Source organism: Balaenoptera borealis, assembly GCF_965194805.1.
Source record: "Balaenoptera borealis genome assembly, chromosome: 13".
Taxonomy (NCBI): Eukaryota; Metazoa; Chordata; class Mammalia; order Artiodactyla; family Balaenopteridae; genus Balaenoptera; species Balaenoptera borealis.
In genome coordinates, this window is record NC_138870.1 from 28,215,358 (window position 1) to 28,234,831 (window position 19,474).

General features: G+C 37.1%; 1 protein-coding gene and 1 long non-coding RNA gene across 3 annotated transcripts in view; one reads left to right on the top strand and one right to left on the bottom strand.

The window, feature by feature from the left end:
• Nucleotides 1–19,474, top strand: part of LOC309610007 — an 80,912-nt gene that overhangs the window by 53,905 nt on the left and 7,533 nt on the right. The gene's annotated exons all lie outside the window — the stretch shown is intronic.
• The window catches only part of PKP2 (plakophilin 2), a 95,569-nt gene continuing 83,683 nt past the window's right edge, over nucleotides 7,589–19,474 (bottom strand). For both annotated transcript variants that reach the window (XM_082352145.1, XM_082352144.1), the window contains one exon: nucleotides 7,589–19,466. In XM_082352145.1, the coding sequence (XP_082208271.1) occupies nucleotides 19,406–19,466 (61 nt within the window). In that variant the 3' untranslated portion in view covers nucleotides 7,589–19,405. The remainder of the gene's footprint in view (nucleotides 19,467–19,474) is intronic.

The window sequence follows — 19,474 nt, forward strand, 5'->3', positions numbered from 1 at the left end:
GTGTTAGTTTCTGCTTTATAACAAAGTGAATCAGTTATACATATACATATGTCCCCATATCTCTTCCCTCTTGCATCTCCCTCCCTCCGTATCCCACACCTCTAGGTGGTCACAAAGCACCGAGCTGATCTCCCTGTGCTATGTGGCTGCTTCCCACTAGCTATTTTACGTTTGATAGTGTATGTATGTCCATGCCACTCTCTCACTTTGTCTCAGCTTACCCTTCCCCCTCCCCGTATCCTCAGGTCCATTCTCTAGTAGGTCTGCATCTTTATTCCCGTCTTGCCCCTAGGTTCTTCATGACCATTTTTTTGTTTTTTGTTTTTCTTTTCTTTTATTTATTTATTTATTTATTATTTATTTATTTATTTATTTATTTATTTAAACATCTTTATTGGATTATAATTGCTTTACAATGGTGTGTTAGTTTCTGCTTTATAACTAAGTGAATCAGTTATACATATACGTATGTTCCCATATCTCTTCTCTCTTACATCTCCCTCCCTCCCACCCTCCCTATCCCACCCCTCCAGGTGGTCACAAAGCACCAAGCTCTTCTCCCTGTGCTATGCGGCTGCTTCCCACTAGCTATCTATTTTACATTTGGTAGTGTATATATGTCCATGCCACTCTCTCACTTTGTCACAGTTTACCCTTCCCCCTCCCCATATCCTGAAGTCCATTCTCTACTAAGTCTGTGTCTTTATTCCCATCTTGCCTCTAGGTTCTTCATGACCTTTTTTTTTTCTTAGATTCCATATATATGTGTTAGCATACTGTATTTGTTTTTCTCTTTCTGACTTACTTCACTCTGTATGACAGACTCTAGGTCCATCCACCTCACTACAAATAACTCAATTTCGTTTCTTTTTATGGCTGAGTAATATCCCATTGTATATATGTGCCACATCTTCTTTATCCATTCATCTGTTGATGGACACTTAGGAGGCTTCCATGTCCTGTATTGTAAATAGAGCTGCAATGAACATTTCAGTACATGACTCTTTTTGAATTATGGTTTTCTCAGGGTATATGCCCAGTAGTGGGATTGCTGTGTCGTATGGTAGTTCTATTTTTAGTTTTTAAAGGACCCTCGATATTGTTCTCCATAGTGGCTGTATCAATTTACATTCCCACCAACAGTGCAAGAGGGTTCCCTTTTCTCCACACCCTCTCCAGCATTAATGTTTGTAGATTTTTTGATGATGGCCATTCTGACCGGTGTGAGATGATATCTCATTGTAGTTTTGATTTGCATTTCTCTAATGATTAATGATGTTGAGCATTCTTTCATGTGTTTGTTGGCAATCTGTGTATGTTCTTTGGAGAAATGTCTATTTAGGTCTTCTGCCCATTTGTGGAGACGGTTGTTTGTTTTTTTGATATTGAGCTTCATGAGCTGCTTGTAAATTTTGGAGATTAATCCTTTGTCAGTTGCTTCATTTGCAAATATTTTCTCCCATTCTGAGGGTTGTCTTTTGGTCTTCTTTATGGTTTCCTTTGCTGTGCTAAAGCTTTTAAGTTTAATTAGGTCCCATTTGTTTAGTTTTGTTTTTGTTTTCATTTCTGTATAAGGTGGGTCAAAAAGGATCTTGCTGTGATTTATGTCATAGAGTGTTCTGCGTATGTTTTCCTCTAAGAGTTTGATAGTGTCTGGCCTTACATTTAGGTCTTTAATCCATTTTGAGTTTATTTTTGTGTATGGTGTTAGGGAGTGTTCTAATTTCATTCTTGTACATGTAGCTGTCCAGTTTTCCCAGCACCACTTATTGAAGAGGCTGTCTTTTCTCCATTGTATATTTTTGCCTCCTTTATCAAAGATAAGGTGACCATATGTGCGTGGGTTTATCTCTGGGCTTTCTCTCCTGTTTCCTTCATCTATATTTCTGTTTCTGTGCCAGTACCATACTGTCTTGATTACTGTAGCTTTGTCGTATAGTCTGAAGTCAGGGAGCCTGATTCCTCCAGCTCCGTTTTTCTTTCTAAAGATTGCTTTGGCTATTCGGGGTCTTTTGTGTTTCCATACAAATTGTGAAATTTTTTGTTCTAGTTCTGTGAAAAATGCCGTACATAGTTAGATGGGGAATGCATTGAATCTGTAGATTGCTTTGGGTAGTAGAGTCATTTTCACAATGTTGATTCTTCCAATCCAAAAACATGGTATATCTCTCCATCTATTTGTATCATCTTTAATTTCTTTCATCAGTGTCTTATACTTTTCTGCATACAGGTCTTTTGTCTCCTTAGGTAGGTTTATTCCTAGATATTTTATTCTTTCTGTTGCAAGGGTAAATGGGAGTGTTTTCTTAATTTCACTTTCAGATTTTTCATCATTAGTGTGTAGGAATGCAAGAGATTTCTGTGCATTAATTTTGTATCCTGCTACTTTACCAAATTCATTGATTAGCTCCAGTAGTTTTCTGGTAGCATCTTTAGGATTCTCTATGTATAGTATCATGTCATCTGCAAACAGTGACAGCTTTACTGCTTCTTTTCCAATTTGGATTCCTTTTATTTCTTTTTCTTCTCTGATTGCTGTGGTTAAAACTATGTTGAATAATAGTGGTGAGAGTGGGCAACCTTGTCTTGTTCCTGAGCTTAATGGAAATGGTTTCAGTTTTTCACCATTGAGGATGATGTTGGCTGTGGGTTTGTCATATATAGCCTTTATTATGTTGAGGAAATTTCCCTCTATGCCTACTTTCTGCAGGGCTTTTATCATAAATGGGTGTTGAATTTTGTCGAAAGCTTTCTCTGCATCTATTGAGATGATCATGTGGTTTTTCTCCTTCAATTTGTTAATATGGTGTATCACGTTGATTGATTTGTGTATATTGAAGAATCCTTGCATTCCTGAAATAAACCCCACTTGATCATGGCGTATGATCCTTTTAATGTGCTGTTGGATTCTGTTTGCTAGTATTTGGTTGAGGAGTTTTGCATCTATGTTCATCAGTGATATTGGCCTGTAGTTTTCTTTCTTTGTGACATCTTTTTCTGGTTTTGGTATCAGGGTGATGGTGGCCTCGTAGAATGAGTTTGGGAGTGTTCCTTCCTGTGTTATATTTTGGAAGAGTTTGAGAAGGATAGGTGTTAGCTCTTCTCTAAATGTTTGATAGAATTCACCTGTCAAGCCATCTGGTCCTGGGCTTTTGTTTGTTGGAAGATTTTAAATCACAGTTTCAATTTCTGTGCTTGTGATTGGTTTGTTCATATTTTCTCTTTCTTCCTAGTTCAGTCTCGGCAGGTTGTGCATTTCTAAGAATTTTTCCATTTCTTCCAGGTTGTCCATTTTATTGGCATAGAGTTGCTTGTAGTAATTTCTCATGATCGTTTGTATTTCTGCAGTGTCAGTTGTTACTTCTTCTTTTTCATTTCTAGTTCTATTGATTTGAGTCTTCTCCCTTTTTTTCTTGACGAGTCTCGCTAGTGGTTTATCAATTTTGTTTATTTTCTCAATGTACCAGCTTTTAGTTCTATTGATCTTTGCTATCATTTCCTTCATTTCTTTTTCATTTATTTCTGATCTGATCTTTATGATTTCTTTCCTTCTGCTAACTTTGGGGTTTTTTTGTTCTTCTTTCTCTAAGTGCTTTAGGTGTAAGGTTAGGTTGTTTATTTGAGATGTTTCTTGTTTCTTAAGGTAGGATTGTATTGCTATAAACTTCCCTCTTAGAACTGCTTTTGTTGCATCGCATAATTTTTGGGTCATTGTGTTTTCATTGTCATTTGTTTCTAGGTATTTTTTTATTTCCTCTTTGATTTCTTCAGTGATCTCTTGGTTATTTAATACTGCATTGTTTAGCCTCCATGTGTTTGTATTTTTTACAGATTTTTTCCTGTAATTGATATCTAGTCTCATAGCGTTGTGTTTGGAAAAGATACTTGATATAATTTCAGTTTTCTTAAATTTACCAAGGCTTGATTTGTGACCCAAGATATGATCTATCCTGGAGAATGTTCCATGAGCTCTTGAGAAGAAAGTATATTCTGTTGTTTTTGGATGGAATGTCCTGTAAATATCAATTAAGTCCATCTTGTTTAATGTATCATTTAAAGCTTGTGTTTCCTTATTTATTTTCATTTTGGATGATCTGTGCATTGGTAAAAGTAGGGTGTTAAAGTCCCCTGCTATGATTGTGTTACTGTCGATTTCCCCTTTTATGGCTACTAATATTTGCCTTATGATTGAGGTGCTCCTATGTTGCGTGCATAAATATTTACCATTGTTATATCTTCTTCTTCTTGGATTGATCCCTTGATCATTATGTAGTGTCCTTCTTTGTCTCTTGTAATAGTCTTTATTTTAAAGTCTATTTTGTCTGATATGAGAACTGTCACTCCAGCTTTCTTTTGATTTCCATTTGCATGGAATATCTTTTTCCATCCCCTCACTTTCAGTCTGTATGTGTCCCTAGGTCTGAAGTGGGTCTCATGTAGACAGCATATATATGGGTCTTGTTTTTGTATCCATTCAGCCAGTGTATGTCTTTTGGTTGGAGCATTTAATCCATTTACATTTAAGGTAATTATCGATATGTATGTTCCTATTACCGTTTTCTTCATTGTTTTGGGTTTGTTATTGTAGGTCTTTTCCTTCTCTTGTGTTTCCTTCCTAGAGATGTTCCTGTAGCATTTGTTGTAAAGCTGATTTGGTGGTGCTGAATTCTCTTAGCTTTTGCTTGTCTGTAAAGGTTTTAATTTCTCTGTCAAATCCGAATGAGATCCTTGGTGGGTAGCATGTATCTCTTCGTATTAGAGTTTTCATCCTTTCTGGATATATGCCCAAAGTGGGATTACTGGATCATATGGTAACTTTATTTTTAGTTTTTTGAGAAACCTCCTTACTGTTCTCCATAGTGGCTGCAGTAATTTACATTCCCACCAACAGTGTAGGAGGGTTCCCTTTTCTCCACACCCTGTCCAACATTTATTATTTGCAGACTTTTTGATGATGGCCATTCTGACGAGTGTGAGGTGATAACCTCATTGTAGTTTTGCTTTGCATCTCTCTAATGATTAGCAATGTTGAGCCTCTTTTCATGTGCGTGTTGGCCATCTGTATGTCTTCTTTTGAGAAATGTCTATTTAGGTCGTCTGCCCCTTTTTTGATTGCATTGTGGTTTTTTTTTTTGATATTGAGCTGTATGGGCTGTTTCTATGTTTTGGAAATCAATCTCTTGTCGGTAGCATCATTTGCAAATATTTTCTCTTGTTCCACAGGTTGTCTTCTTGTTGCCAATAAGTGGTGCCAGACAGTTACATATAGAAGAATGAAACTAGAACATTCTCTAAAACCATATACAAAAATAAACTCAAAACAGATTAAAGACATAATGTAAGACCAGATACTATGAAAAACTCCTAGAGGAAAACACAGGCAGAACACTCTCTGGCATAAATCACAGCAATATTTTTTTTCGATTTGTCTCCTAGAGTAATGGAAATAAATGCAGAAATAAACAAATGGGACCTAATTAAACTTAAGAGATTTTGCACAACAAAGGAAACCGTAAACAAAATGAAAAGACAACTTTCATTTTGTTTGGGAATGGGAGAAAATATTTGCACTTCACTTTTGTGGGTGATATTGAGCCACATGGAACCATCCTTGTCAGTCCAAATCCTTCTTTCAGAGTACTTTTGAGAGTAGATTGTCTTTTTTAAAATTTTTGTAGCACTCTAGGCCAAATAGCAAATATATGGATTTATAGCTTTCTTGGACTGGCCATAAGTGTACATTCTGCTTCTGCAGCTGTGCTGCCAGGTTCTTCAGGTAGAAACTAAGAAGAATGCTGGGCCCACTTTAAAGGCTTAAGAGAGAGTTTTCCATTGAAATAGTTTTAGAACAAAGAAAAGGAAATTCTACTTTACACAGTGGGCAAATGATAACTATGTGAAGCTTTTTGCCAGTTAATGTTATATGGTGACTGCCAGTTCTCAGTGAAATCACAGACCCTTGTAAGCCCCACAAGAGCTGGGTCATCTTCATCTTGTCATCATATCCCTAGTGCTGAGCACTGTATCTGACACATCACAGGCACCAAATAAATATCTGTTGAATAAATGAATGAAGGATGAATAGTATTGAAAAGGTTTAGGTATGCCCAAAGATGGCAGAGCCTTAGTATAATCCGAGGGAAAGTTGATAAGTATTTTTTGGGTATACTGGCTTGTTTATGTTGACACTGATGTAATAAATGTCATACTATCCCAGTAAATATTCCTCAGTACCATTTTCAGAGAGAGAATATTTCACTGGATGAATCCTTGAGCAGATGAAGTTCTTGAGAATTCCAGGTGGGTAGGTTTAGAGAGTTCATATCTGAATGGACATTGTTATACAAACAGACTGAAGAAAGGAATCAAACGTTAATGAAGTTTTTACATTCCACTTTTAACCTGAAACCTAGGAGCCTTCAGATGATTTCTGTACTCTTTTGCATTTTAAGCCACAATAGATTATTTCTGCCTCTCTCAAAATTTCCCACTTGTTGTGTCATTTAGGAGGCCCCTTCAGAGCTTACTTTGTTGTTAAGCAGAACTGACCAAAGGTGATGCTTTTCTGTTTAATGCAGACCTTAGAAGTTACCGCCTGATTCTCAAACAGGGCTGAAAGACAAATGCTGGTATCATGTTCAAGATGCATTGTCCCTCGAATTCCTGTCTCTAAATATATCAGCCTTTCAACACCAGCATGGTGATAACTAACGTGGGATTATTTACATTGGTAATATTTCTTTAGAAGGCAAAATTAGGCTTTTATATTTTGTTTTCATTACATTTAAGAAAGAATGTCTCACATCCATATAAAGTAAAACTGGAAATTCCATTTTGGAGTTTTGTATTCAAAATGGTACAGCACCTTTGTTACTGTAAGAGGTTTCTGATGAAAAACACCTCCTCAGGTTAAAGAGGTTCTGGACAGTATGAAATTTTGATAACTTGTCATTTTATAGAATGATACCTGTTTTCAATAATATATAACTGGCATATTTTCTCAATGAACCTCAAATAGTTCTAATATTTTACATAACGATTTAGAGCCTGTTTATGTCATCACATTTAAATTTTCTGAGGAAAAAAGGAGCTAGACGTTTATAATCTCAATTTAACCGATCTGTGGATATAGGCTTTCCCTGGGAAGGGGGTTTATGGCTGTCTCCAGCCAAAGTCAAGTCCCAAAGAGGGACTCAGCTGAGAGATGGTGGTCGCCAACACTCCTAGGAGCTGGGAGTGTGTGCTTCAGACCCAGGGTAAGGAAGGGATCTTGGTGGTATACAATGACCTCTGCTAGAGATGGAGGTGCAAAAACTGTGTGTGACTACCCATAGCTCGGGCTCCCTCCATTTTTCAATCATGGAAGCCCATATTTAACTTTAAAATTAGTTTTAAACTTTTAAATCATGACATATATCATACTAGAGAACTTATAATACATGTATTACAAATAGACCATTTTCAATAACTTGGAAGCCCCCACACGAATCTCCTTAATTGTATTCTCTCCAGAGGTAACTGCTGACCTAAGTTTAGTGTTTATCATTTACTGGCTACTCTTCACAGCTTTTTTTTTTTTTTCTTAATAAGAACATCAGGCAGATTGGGTTAGGGTACACAGTGCAGTCTATAATAAGATTGTTTTTTCCTTACAAACATCTTTATTACAAGTGTTCTTTTTTTTTTTTTTTAAATAATCCTTCCTTCCTCCCTCCCTCCCTCCTTCCCTCCCTCCTTCCTTTCCTTCCTTCCTTCCTTCCTTCCTTTTTGGCTGCATTGGGTCTTTTTGCTGTGCATGGGCTTTCTCTAGTTGCAGCGAGGAGGGCTACTCTTCATTGTGGTGCACCGGCTTCTCATTGCGGTGGCTTCTCTTGTTGAAGAGCACAGGCTCTAGGTGCGTGGGCTTCACTAGTTGTGGCATGTGGACTCAGTAGTTGTGGCGAATGGGCTTAGTTGTTCCGTGGCATGTGGGATCTTCCCAGACCAGGGATCGAACCTGTGTCCCCTGCATTGGCAGGCAGATTCTTAACCACTGTGCCACCAGGGAAGTCCACATGTGTTCTTAAGCACTTCTGTACATGCATTACAGAAAGGCTATCTCATGCATTCACTGATATAGTACTGATTGTTCTCAACATGGCAAGCAAGAAGCACTCTTACAAGCATCTTTCTTATATGTGTTCTTAAACGCTTCTCTGCATGCTTTCTTTTCATAGCTTTTTTTTTTTTTTTTTGGTTTTCACTACTTTATTTATTTATTTAACATTTTTATTGGAGTATAATTGCTTTACAATGGTGTGTTAATTTCTGCTTTATAACAAAGTGAATCAGCTATACATATAGCCCCATATCTCTTCCCTCTTGCGTCTCCCTCCCTCCCACCCTCCCTATCCCACCCCTCTAGGTGGTCACAAAGCACTGAACTGATCTCCCCGTGCTATGCAGCTTCTTCCCACTAGCTATCAGTTTTACATTTGGTAGTGTATATATGTCAGTGCCACTCTCTCACTTTGTCCCAGCTTACCCTTCCTCCTCCCTGTATCCTCAAGTCCATTCTCTTTTTTATAGCTCTTTAAAGCCATATAAGTATCTATTCCTAATCAATATATTTTTTAGTTTAGTTTTGTTTTTGAACTTTATATAAATGGAATCACCCCATTTTTATTGCCTTTTTCTGCTTAACATGATCTAATTTAAGTTTATTTTTATGGATGCTTGTAGCTGTAGCTCATTCTTCTTTACTGTATATCATCTCATTGTATGATGATTTATTATGTAATGCCACTGATTTTTTTTTATATGGTCTTCTGTTGTTGGTTGGACTTTTGATGCTACCTTTCCTTTCTTTTTTTAAATTTTAATGGAAGTATAGTTGATTTACAATGTTGTGGCAATCTCTACTGTACAGCAGTGACTCAGTTATCCACATATAGACATCCTTTTTAAGTTTTTTTCCTTTTTAATTTAAAAATTTTTTTAAATTAAAAAAAATTTTTTATTGGTGCTACCTTTCCTATGAGAATTTGTATTTTAAGAACTTCTAATTTAACCAAAGCCTTAATCTCTAATTGTTGACTTCCAAGTACTGTGACAAACTAGTTGTAAATATGTTATTCAAGTAGGGACCTTTTATTTTGATAGAAATGTCTTCCTTATACCACCTAATCAGACTCTGTTGGCCCACAAAGGATGGTTGATTTTTGTCAGGGCACAGTTAACATTATAAAATTCAACATTTTCTGACTGTACAGTTGAAAGACTATATTCAAGAATACCGTCTTTAAAAACGACGTCTCATTTTGAAAAATGAGATCGAAAGGTTAACCAGGCGTCAGTAAATAACTGTGGTATATGGAAACAAATTTTGTGTATGGGTACCTCATGAATAATACTGAACATCATTTCTGAGTTTTATTGCTGTGATTGCCAAACATGGGGTCTTAGCCTGGAAAACAGCTATTCAAAATAATGAATCATGGGCAATGAATCAAGAAATGTTGAACTTAAGCCCTCAGCTCTAAGAATGAAGAATTCTGCTAATTGCTTGGGTTTTCATATTGTACTAATGTGGTGAATAGTTTTTCAAAAAAGATTAATTTGCCAAGCACAACATTTCTGGAAATGGCCTTTCTCTAATGATTTTCCTGATGCAGAAGAAGTTCCTACAGGAAACCTTGACCTTCGATGTAATTTCCAGTAGCTAAAGACAGAACAAATCAATAGCTTTTAGTTTGCTAAATGTCTAGGTCTACCCTGTTAGATCTATGAAGGCCCTGAGATACATTGAAATTTTGTGATTGTAGTTTAAACTGCTTATAATTAATGATGGTGTTAATTATTTGGGATTAATTATTCTGTTAAACTTATCAGTTATTAAAATAGTAATCAAAGATCAAGTAAAAGGTTTTTAGAAAAATTACTAGATTTATATTGAAAATGACCAGATATTTAAATTACGCTTATGTTTAAGAGATACAAATATTTATGATATGCCAAAGATCCCTTTTTAACATTAAACAACTCAGTTAACAAACAAAATTAGGCTCTTCTGGGATACTAATTTCCCTAATTCTTAGAAAACATAAGTGACTGGAATACCATATCGGGGTTCAGTGAAGAAAACAGAATTCACTCTAGATATTTGAGTAGAGAGGACTTAACACAGGAATTTGGGTGTTTACACACTTGTGAAAGAGCTGGAGGAGCAGAAATCAGGAGGCCAGCTGCTGCTATTCCTGCCGTCACATGTGTCGCTGTCACGGCTGACAACTCACAAAGTTGGTAACTGGACACTGGCACACTTATATCTGTTGGGACTCGCTTCCCAAACACAACAGCAGCTGGAAAATGGCCTCCACATTCATACCCAACTGTGTCATCCTTGAGGAAACTAAGCTGCATCTAAAACCCCAGCTGTAAGACAGTCTGAAAAATGTAGTTTTTTGCCTTCTAGCCCCTATGGCACAGGAGGGAATTCAGAAGAGGTGGGAGTGGGTGCTAAGTGCCCAAAGACAAGATCCATGAAGCAAAAATTCCACAAATCTATATAGGTCGATTTATCATGACTTGGTAATGTTTCCTAAATACCATGATATGTAGGTCAGATATGGATGCCTTTTGTCAAACAGAGCCCCTGTGAGACACATGGTATTAGACAACTGTAGATGGTTTTCCAGTTGACCTTTTGAAAATGTTTATGACCTAAGTTAGGTGTCTACTTAAGTCTCTTTTCATTGCATAGAAACTATTTTCTCTTGACATTTGTCAGCAAATATGTCGTAGAAAATTGTATATTTTATAGTCACAATTTTATACAATTTTATAGTCACATAGCTTTATGTACTGTATTTCAGCTACTACTTCCCCCCCGCCCCAGGCAATATGCTCCAAAGCATGCTTCTCTGAGGAAATCTGATACCATTATTTATTTTTCCATTGAGTAGAATTAATTCCACAACACGGCTGAAGACTGCTTTGTAAAGAACGTTAGCAACAGGTTAAAGGGATCTGAGGTCCAAAATTAACTCACTGAATTAACTTCCCTTTCTTTGTATTCTTGCTAACAGTTTAACTGTGTAGTTTGCATTTTGATCTAGGACAGAGGCATTGTATTGATATCTTCTAGTTTGAAATTTTTTTTAAATTTGATTTTGTGCTAGATAATGGTGTCAAGAAGCAATAGTTAGGATTAAGTTTGATCGTGAGTTATAAAAACTAAGATAATAATAGCATAAACCCAATAAAATTTTATTTCTCTCTCTTGTGTGCAATGTCTGAAATAAGTGGTCTAGAGCTAGTGTGACCAGGTTCCACTCAGGTCACCGTGCTGCCATACCAGAGCGTGGCCTTCATCCCGTGGTCCAGGTGGGTATCATCAGCATTCCAGGAAGAATGGATAAAGGAGACAGAGCAAAGGGCCCATGCCCACTGTCTCTTAAGGAAGGTTTTGAGGAGCTGTTGGGTTACACTGCACCTATATCCCACTGGCTAGCACTTAGTCATATGACTTTACTCAGTTGCAAGTGAGGCAGAGAAATGTAGTCTTTATGCTGGGCACCATGTGTCCTGTTAAAAGTCAAGTCTATGCCATACCCAACTTTCATACAAACATTTACTCTTGAAGGTTATCTGAATACTCTCCCCCAAAATCACTTTTTTCAGAAAAGGAAATTAAGTTTTACTGTTTGGCTGACCTGACACATTATTGTTTTCTATTAAAATAATTTGTTATTATTATTTTAATAGAAAAACATACTCAATATTTCCACCTAGGTTAGCGAGAACACATTGTCTCCTGCTGCACCCCTAAGCAGCAAGAAGGGGAGTTGTTTCACTTTGTCCCCCTCGAAGTTTCCCCTGATTTGAATTCTTCAGGAGGATGGATTTTGGTGTAAAAATGGGCAGGATAAGGGACTGTGGGGTTGTGGATCTCAGGTCAGCAGAAGAACAGTAAGCGAAACCTGGTGGCATGAGGAAGGGCTGGAGGGGGCAAGAAAATTCAACACACAGGTTTTCCCTCCTCTATCATTTCCTGTTTTACCACTATGGAGTTTGCTTTCTGCTTTAAGATGATCCCTGGGACACTGAAAAGCAGAGAAATAAAACTGAAGGCAGAACCTGAAGCCTGGGGACCTCTGGGCAGCAGCCAGATCTACAAAAAGGAAGTAATCACTAGGAGCCAGGCATTTTGAAAACATCATCTCAGTTTACTCCCTCAACAATCCTATAATCAATAATTGACAATGAGGTAAAATTGACACTCAGGAAGTTAAAGTAACTCCCCAGAGTCACACAGCCATTGAGAAGTAAAGTCAGAATCCAAACCCAATTCTTTCTACTCAGCTAAACTAATGTCTCATTGAAGTAACTGGAGATTATCCAAACACCTCAAGCTCAAGCCAACTTTCTTCCAAGGTAATTCGGTCAATGAAGGTACAACTTCTGTTCCATAATTAGCAGTTAAAGGTGAGGAATAGTAGATGTCAAGAAAAGGAGAGAATGAAAAAAAAAAAGGAGAGAATGAAAAAGAGGCACAGTAGTTTCTGAAATGATTTTATTCTACCTCTACAGTTCAACTGAGCATCATCTTCTTTTATTGTTCTCCTTGAAATCATGATTATTCACTTAACTGCAGTTCCTAGCTCTCCTATCATTCTTTAACCATAAACTTTCAAGGACTTTGTCCTAAATGCAATGCAACAGCCATAGTAGATAAACTTGCTCTTTTATCTGCAGCATTTGAAAGAGTTGTCTTATAAGTTAAATGAAATCAGTTTGCTAAAAAATGTTTAATTCTTTTTTCTTTGAGTGTCTCTACATAGGGCAGGCAATGTTGGTTGACTATTCTGCAGCCCCCTTTTTCCTTGCTCAATTATACACTGACTTTGTTCAAGTATTCACCATTCATGAGTCTCAGGGAAGGTAGCCCCTGCCTTCAGTGAAATATGATTGGTTTAAGAAAGGAATAGTAGGAACTTCCCTGGTGATCCAGCAGTTAAGACTCCGCTCTCCCAATGCAGGGGGCCCGGGTTCCATCCCTGGTCAGGGAACTAGATCCCACATGCCGCAACTAAAAGATCCCGCATGCCAGAACTAAAGATCTTGCACGCCACAGAAAAGATCATGTGTGCTGCAACTAAGACCTGGCACAGCCAAATAAATAAATAAATAAATATTTTTAAAAATAATAAATTTATAAAAAAAGAGAAAGGAATAGTAGTTTCATTTTTCTCACCAGGAATTGATTTAGGAATGGATGTGTGATGTAATTCTGGCAATATGAAATGAGGGATGTCTGATGGAAGCTTCTGGGAAATTTTTCTTTGTTTTAAAGAAAAAGAATGCAAGAAAGGAATGTTTACTTTTCTGGCCTTTGGACATGGCTCTGTGAAGATGAGATGTTTGGAGTTGCTGCAACCATTTTGTCAGCATGAAGAAATCAACCTGGAGACAAAACCTAATATGGTGAGGATGACAGCAGATTAAAGGAATCTGAGTTCTCTCTTTTTTAAAAAAATATTCATTTATTTATTTTGGCTGCGCCCGGTCCTAGTTGAAGCATGTGGGATCTTTAGTTTTAGTTTAGGCATGCGGGGTCTAGTCCCCTGACCGGGGATCAAACCCAGGCCCCCCTCATTGGGAGAGCAGAGTCTTACCCACAGGACCACCAGGGAAGTCCCAGTATCTGAGTTCTTGATGACCTCAATGAACTGCTGAAATAACCAAACCTGAGCCTAAACCTGATGTTCCTGTTCCTTAGGCAAAAATCATTTATTGCCTAAGCCATTTTGAGTTGGACTTTCTTCTTAACTGCAAATGAAGCATCTTAAGTGATAAACTAAAACAGGAGAAACACAACATGAGATGAAGAATTGGGTCATTTTAGAAATGAGCCACCAAAAGTTGGAGTATGTTCGTATGCTATTTAATATGTTCACACCTAATTCTTTTAAAAAAAGCTCTTTTGACAGTACCACTAAAATAGATTACTTATGTCTTTTAAATTTAGGACTGCAAAAACTCCAGTTAGAGCAAGGAGTAAAAGAAACAAGTTCCTGAGGAAAATAAATTTTGTCAATTTTCAAAATATTAGAATTTTCATGCACTCTTATTACAGGAGTGTCAATTCTGGCTTAACCTCTTCTGGCTAAAAATAAGGGTATTTTCTTAATAATTCTCTGCTTCTCACTCTAACCACTTCTTGTTTTATGAGAGCGATCTATTCCAGAAGACCTGTGTAGGTCTAGAGCGCCTTAACTCAGCACACAGTTGATGACTTTTCATTTCCCAGGTGAAGCAAAGAGCACTGTAAACTGTGAAACTGTCACAGTGAAGTCAGTTTCACGGAGAGCTGTGAGTGCTTCCTCAGGAAGGTACATCTCACTGGTCCTCAGCTCCAGGAACAAGTGCTCAATACATGTATGTTGAAAGATATCCTAATTGAAAATGGATACCCCTAACTTCCTTTCCAAAACAAGAAAACACCCAAAACACTGTTACTGGGAAGAACATACTGCAATGGTTCTAAGAAAATCTGCAACAATTTGGACTTGATTTTTATTCCTTGCCAGATGTGTGTTAGCAGCTTACAAGCAAAATTCAGGCTTCTGAGAGATTTAACTTCTTCTTGAAGTGGGATTTATGAGGAGGTCTGATCAGCCAGATGTAAGAATGTCTGTCACTGTCTCAACCTGCTTCTCTGGGCTAATACGTACCTCCTGAGTTACCTTCCCATCCACAGATGCAGCACTCCAGGTGGGAATGAGACAAAATGTTCAGGAACTAGTCCTAAATCTATTGAAATCGCTGATTTTCAGATTTTACTAAACCATGACTAAGCCCAGGTATGGTTTACTAGTAGTCCAGGCTTTAGCAAGATGAACTGGGCTAGACTGTGAACAAGATAAATGCCTTTTTTCCTCTTGACTATGGCTCAGATCACTGCTGGTCACAGTGTTTACAACAGAAGCACAGCTTCAAGAATCATCTAGGAAAAAAGGGGTTTATTGATTCAACCAAAGGTTTGTGACATGCAGCATACTCTAGCCCTTCTTGGAGATTTCACAATGTACGCTGCATATTAGGGGCTCTGAGAAGTCTTGTAATCCAGATTCTTTCAAGATTTGTATAACTCAGCCCTTTTCAGACTTAAAGTATGGGATATTTCTTTTCACATAACACTTATAAATACTCCCAAAGAACTTGTGTTCTGAAGAACAGACTTTCAGGAACACTTGTCTGGGCCATATTTATTTTCCTCATTTCTACCTGGCCTTCTGAGGGATGAATCAGTATGTGTATGTGTGGGTGTACAAAATGCATGGCTGGGGGGAAGGTCGGGCTTTTAATTGAACCAACCTATCTGAGAAGAGAAATTCAGTATATACTGTCAGGCACTGTTTTAAGTGCTTTATAATTATGAAAACATTCAATCCTTAAAACAATCCCATGAGGTAACTACTCCTATCATTCACATATAACAAAGAAAACTGAGGATCAGGGAGAGTGAGAAACTTCCCCCAACTAACCCTAACCTTAACCCTAACCCTTACCCTTACCCTCCCAGTAAGGAGAACAGTCACAATTTGAGTTCAGGCTGGCTGGTCCTAGAATCAATCCTCTTAACCATTATGTCAGACTATCCTCTTAACTTGCCAAGAGACAAGCCAAAGAGAGCCCCACGTTTCCCCAGCACGGAGACCTGAGTCTTGCATTCTTGGCTCCCAGGGAACCCAGAGAGAAGCCAACCCACCTGGGCTTACATGGCCCCTCTGCACTTTCTAGCTATGCAGCTTTGGAATGTGACCTAACCTTTCTCTGCTTCAGGTTATTTTCATGCGTAAAATGTATTAAAAAAAAAAAAAAGAAAGAAAGAAAAAGAAGTACATACTTCATGAGGAGGCTGTAAGAAGTGCTCAACATATGTCCACTCTTGTTCAGTCAAAGCCAGTCACACAAGCCTCTGCTTACTGACCCTGGTCTGTCCTCTACTCTGTTAGAGGAAGACTGTGTCATCTTCTACACTGTGGTCTCTCAGATATTTAAAGACAGATAACACAACACCCTTCTTCCAGGCTGGATATTGCTGGGTTCTTTGTGTCTCCCTATGACTTTCAAAATGCTTTCCCTTAACATATTTTAAACAACTTCTATGCCAGTGTGTGGCATTTTGGTCTCTCTTTCCGAATAGATCATAAAAAGAGAGTTTTCCTTTTAGTTACAGTTCTTAAAGGGTTGAAGTTTATTTCATAAGAGATGAAACTGTCATTTCCACTATAAATAAAACATTAAATCTAAAGCCGAGTTTTGAAGAGTTTGTTTCCTTTTTAATCTATTTTCACTTCCACAAGGAATACTTTAAAATGCAAAAGTTACTGAATCTGAAGATAGGCCAGTTACAGGGTCATGTTAGGCATTAGTTGAATGAATGATTGCATGTTTTTCTTCTCTGTTACTTTAATAAGAACTGAGTCTTTTATGATACAAGAAGATACTCTAAAGAGGACTTGACCAGATGCCCTCTAAATTCCCTCCTAATCCTCAGATTCTGTGATTCAAGGCTTCTGCAATTTTGTTCAAAGTACACACATACTGAAGTCCTCCTCATTCCAATGCAGTGCCTTCATTATATATTTAGAAGAAATTTCATTTGTAACTATAGTATATAAATTACATATATATATACATATATGTTCCAATATATATTAAAAATATATATACATATTATTTATATATTTAAACATATATATATGTGTGTGTATATATATATTTCTCCCCCACCATTTCCTTCTTTCTTCTAAGGAATTGCTTCTTCATAGGGTGATAAAATTGGTTTTAAAGTGGTTTATCTACTCATGCTGCTTATTTTCCCATTTGACATGTTAATCCCCTCTTTATCTTATCAGATAACCCTTTGGTTTTTTTCCATCTGGTATAAAATGTTTTTCATTTGATAGAAATCCAGGGCAGCAACATCCCATATTCCAGAAGATCGTTAAGAATTCTTGAGAAGGCAGCAAGGCCTTTAGATCTCTTAACACAAATGCATGCAGAGTCCCAGCTCAGTGCCTTTGTTCCTTTGATGACATGGGTACAGTCTGGGACACATAGAAAAGAAAAAAAGCTTTGTGTATAGACCTGTGATGAAAAGTGATATTCAACTGCATAAGGACCTCCCTCAGAAGTGTTCATAGAAAGTAAAGAAGTGAGGTTTTTGTAAACAAAGGGACAAAGCAGGACATGGGGATCAAGCATAGTCTATCTTTTCATGGTCACAGACCCACTCAATTTACTGAAATCTAGCAATACCTAGATTTGTATGTCTCTCCATTTTTACATGTTTTAGTCACTAGCTAGTCCCATCTTTCTTATAGGAAGTGTTTCTTGGTAAAGAATTTAGGACTAATTAGGGAAGAAATACAGCAATTACAAAGTATTAAACCCTTAGTAATTAAAGTTGAATTCATGTCATGTCAATCATACCACATACACCAAGATACACAAATAAGTCAGATATACACAGATACCAAGGCAAGCAATGTTATTTTTGCCTCATTTTGTGTTTAATATTATTGAAGGCTCTACTAATGTCTTAAAAACACAGAAACTTCTTGAATATACATTAATTCTCTGAGGAATAAATATACTCCAAATGCTTATCATCAGAATTCTGATAAAAGGGATATAATTTCTCTCTTTAGTATTTTAAAAATTGGTATCTAAATAATTTCATTTTGAACTAGGTTAGTAACCTAAGTCTTCTTCATTGAGCTTTTGAAATTGAAAAAAATTTTAAGTTCCAAATACAATAAAGACTTTGGGAATTCCCTGGTGGTCCAGTAGTTGTTAAGACTTGGTGGTAGGGGGGGTTAAAAAAAAAAAAAAAAAAAAAAAGACTTGGTGCTTTCACTGCCGTAGGCTCAGGTTCGATCCCTGGTTGGGGAGCTGAGATCCCACAAGCTGTGTGGCCAAAAAAACAAAACAAAACAAATAAACACTTAAGTACACATTCAAATTGAAAGTGGCAATTTATTTCCTATTACACTTTTCTGGCCAAAAGGAGCTGAAGGATTTTTTTCCTTCTTACTTTCTTACAACAGATATTGTCAGATTTTTTTTAAAAAAGCAAAATATAACAGAATTATAGTTAAGAAGACTAATTCTATCTGAATGGTATTAATCACAGCCCAGTTAAAATAACACTTAATACAGACTCACTTCAATAGATGATGTTGTCAACTTTAAAACATTAGTATTTCTCATATCATTTCTGGATGGCCTAGACACATTTTTCCTCAACATAACTTCATTTTTTTTCTAGCTTTTCCTTGACTTAAAATAATAGCCTAAGGAAGGTCACATGAGTTTAGTGGTTCTATTTTTAAAATGTTGGGCAAAGTAGGGCTGGTTGATAATGTACTTCATTAAAATAAGCTGTGTTTTCAGGGCCCTGACTGGTCCAGTAGTCTGAGAGGCCTAGGTTTCTTTTGTAGCCAAACAGTAGAGTCCATTCTTCCACCAGCCCACTGCAGTGGCTGAAGAAGTCCAGGAAATAGATTACACTGAATGCTACTGTCAGAAGAGATTTACATTTAATGGTGTTATTATAGGTGAAATATTTCCTTGAGTAAAAATCCTACTTATTCAGTATTTTGAGGGAACACTGAATTTCATAACCATAGTTGACTTTCTCTGTAGAAAAGATTTTTAAATTTGCTATGATCACTTCCTTTCAATTTCTTTTCCTTATAGTCATGCATGTTCTGTGATCTAAATTTCTTAAGTTCACTGAAAATCAGAGAAAAAATTCAAGAGGATAAAAACAAGCACAAAGTAAACAAACAAGTAATTTTGTCATTACATTTTTGCCTGGATAACCCCACAAATATTTCTTGTTGTTTCCATTCTGTTTCAACACTGCAGAACAATACACTCATGGCTCAGTGGTGAAGCAACGTGCATGTGAGTGACAAAACATGGAAACCAGAAAAGGAATATAAATGTAAATCAAACTTTTAAAATCCTAGTAATACAGCAGCTTCCTTCCTTATTTATTCTGTTAATGTCCATCCCACATGAACTCACATTTTGATTCCAGTAGGACATACACCGTCAGCCCTGATCAACAAGACCACTGTTTGTAGAGGGTAAAATCGAGCCTGTTGCCAGTATCTACTCGTGGCAAACTTGCAAATGTCCTCTGGAAAACTAATAAAATTATATTTTGATTATTTGTTTTCTGGATCCTGGGGACCATGGAAATAGAAAAGGATAGAAACAGGACATGGTTTTTTGAAGTTTCTTGGGCTGGGAAGTAGAAAAATAGGTGTTTTCCTTTGGGGCTTTTTGTGACTGAGAATAATGAGGTTCATCTTTCTGAGAGCACTTCTTCATGTTCCTCAGTCTTTCAGGGAGTGGTAGGCTTTGGCAGTCCGGCTGTTGACAAAATCTGTCTTCTTAAACTGAGCCTTTGGAA